At 29.8% G+C, this 2,927-nt stretch overlaps 1 protein-coding gene across 1 annotated transcript in view; it reads right to left on the reverse strand.

Moving 5' to 3' along the window:
- The window catches only part of LOC105620850 (insulin-degrading enzyme), a 13,901-nt gene that overhangs the window by 10,191 nt on the left and 783 nt on the right, over nucleotides 1-2,927 (reverse strand). Inside the window, exons 2-4 of the mRNA XM_012202326.1 lie at nucleotides 2,035-2,228; nucleotides 1,051-1,551; nucleotides 754-956 (exon numbers count right to left, since the gene is read on the reverse strand). Coding sequence (XP_012057716.1) covers nucleotides 754-956; nucleotides 1,051-1,551; nucleotides 2,035-2,228 — 898 coding nt within the window. The remainder of the gene's footprint in view (nucleotides 1-753; nucleotides 957-1,050; nucleotides 1,552-2,034; nucleotides 2,229-2,927) is intronic.

The following is a 2,927-nucleotide window of genomic DNA, read 5'->3' on the forward strand; positions in this document are numbered from 1 at the left end:
GAATGACTGCAAAATATTTCATGCGCAGAGCGAACTAAACTGAGTCGTTAAGTCCTCTACCATTTTGCAATTTTCACGATAGTTAAGAGATATTAATTTTTAAAGATAGCCGAAAGAGAGTAAAATTACAAACAATAACATAAGATAATTTTAAGATCTCCTTGAAAGTTCTTTATAAAATATCTTAAAGATATTTCTTAAAAAACTTTTAAAGATGTTTAAAATATCTTAAAGTTATTGTGCGATTATATGTATAGACACTTTGTTTAACACATCAGCGTTTTGTCAAAACTTATTAAATACGCGCGCGCGTGTGTGTGTGTGTGTGTGTGTGTGTGTGCATGTGTGTGTGTGTGTGCGCGTGTGTGCGCGTGCGTGCGTGCGTGTGTGTGTGAAACACTATATGTGTATGCGTGTGAGTATATAAAACACTGTTCGACAAAAATTGATCTTTTTTTGAACACTGGAACGCTAAATATCGATTCCGATTTTTGAAATTGTACTAGCACGTCACATATTGTAATTAATATAACAAAATATCTAAAAATAGCTCTTTTTTATAACTTTAACTGTCAATTTCTTAAAATTGTAATGTGATGAAACAATTTAAAAAGCGGATTCGTATTCAAAAAATTACGAAAAATAACTGGTCTCGTTTTAATGTTTTGTTTTGTAATTATATTTAAAAAAAGAATTAACAATAAGATATAATATTCATTTAAAGTATCAAAAGCCAAAATAAAAGTATATTACCGAAGACCGGTAATGTTGACGCATGTCTGGTAAAGGAAACGAAATGTCTAAATTTCTTGTATCCTTTATTGGAACAATGTACCACATAGTGCGGAAATGTTCATCCTTGAATGGATGTTCAGGCCATATTGGAACTTCAATTTCCTTGTTTCGTACTTCACAAAACAGATCCACTACCATATTTTCAAGTTCATCTAAACTCTCTAAATAAAAAATTTATTTGTTAATATAATGTATAGTAATGTTTTCAAATGTTCTAATCATAAATCACTTAGATTCAATAAATTATTGTCGTACCTTTGCCAAGAACAGATAGTGACATAATATTTGCAGAATAATACTTTTCATGAAACTCTAGTAGTTTATTTCGAACATTAATGCCTTTTTGTTTTGGTATTGTGTCTAATGTTTCTCTATTTCCTGTGCCGAATTTCGAAAACGGATGATCTGAGCTCGCAGATGATTTGTCTAATTGATCAAATCGCCATGTATCATTCGCTACATTTTTCTCGTGTTCTGAATTTATGGCATTTAGTTCTAGCTCAGTCAAGTTCTCCGTAAAAAGAGGCGCTAAGAAAAATTGAGCAAAACGATCTAAAGCACCTTCTAATTTCTCGGGAGTTACATCGAAATAATAGGTGGTGTGATCTAAATGTGTTGATGCGTTACTCGTACCACCATTCTGTGACAGAAATATATTATAATCATTCTCTTGAGGATATTTCTTCGTTCCTAGGAACAACATATGTTCGCAAAAGTGCGCTAATCCAGGTAGGTCATCTGGATCGCACATATAGCCTGTAACACATATTTTATCTCTAAACTTTGAATTGATTAATAATTTGATTATTAATAAAAATATGTTAGTTCCATCACATTATAAAATACAGCTAAAAATAAAAAAATATTAATAATATAAAATGATTAAGAAAAATATATAGACGGTAAAAAAAATATAGACGGTAAAAAAAATCAGAATATTAACCTCGTAGTTTAAAGGCATAAAACAATCGTACGGAATGCATAAGATCCGAGTTCGATTTTCTCTATATGGCTGCGGTTTGGACGCTTTCAGTGCTTTTCAATACTTCTATTCTTATTTTATGTCTAACGAACGATAAAGACAGAATAATGATTACAAGCGCTTAAAGCGCATGAGTGTCCAAATCGATCGCAGCCTGTATTTATTATAATTTATAATATGCACAAAATGATTTTATAAAAATGTTCTTATGAAAATCGCTAGAAATATCGAGTAAAATAGCAAAATAATATAATTACCGGCATTAATGTCCATTGCAACAGCACTTTTATCAGTTGTTGAATCGCTTATTAAAATAACTTTCATTTTATTAGTGAGTACTAAACCTCTATATAATCGGTCATCATTTTGTGATTTTATTATATCATCACATCGCTTTTCCACACGTTCAGTCGACATATTGGTCATCGCAATAGATTCAGAAAATTGATTTCTAAACATGAAGAAAATGCAAATAAAAATTTTAAGAATGCATGAATCTGTTAATCTATTATATATCGCTATGCATCAATGATGCTGAAAAATATTCTAAAACTAGAGCGGGATTCCGTTATTTTTAATCTCTTAATGTAATACAAAATTTACAGCAACAAACAATATCTTTTTGCAATAGTGCTTTTATAACTACCTTATACATCATGACTATTTCTTAAAAGCACAAGTATAATTTTTAAATGTCAGTATACGCTGCTCAGAAACATAAACAATATCATGAGAAATGGATGAAATATAGTTGTACTCTATATATTAAATATATATAAATAACAAAATAGTACATAAACTCTTACATGGATTATAAAGTTAAGTTTCCATAATTTATTATTATTAAGACAAAATATTTTCTCTATTCTCAAGTCAAGTTTTTGTGTCTATTTCAGATTTCTTTATCTCAAGTCAAGTTTTCCTTCAATTTCCATTTATGTTCTAACTGCACAGGTGCAAAATAAAAAACATATAGTATGCTTTGTCTTTGTCATTCATTTCCTTATTCCATTATGTTTAAATGACAAACATACAAGTAGCAAAATAACACAAAGTTAAAACAAAGGAAAACTTAACTTTAGATAATTGATAAAAAAAAGCCAATTGTGTGTGTGTGTGTGTGTGTGTGTGTGTGTGTGTGTGTGTGTGT

The sequence above is a fragment of the Atta cephalotes genome (assembly GCF_000143395.1).
Source record: "Atta cephalotes unplaced genomic scaffold scaffold00030, whole genome shotgun sequence".
NCBI classification, from domain to species: Eukaryota; Metazoa; Arthropoda; class Insecta; order Hymenoptera; family Formicidae; genus Atta; species Atta cephalotes.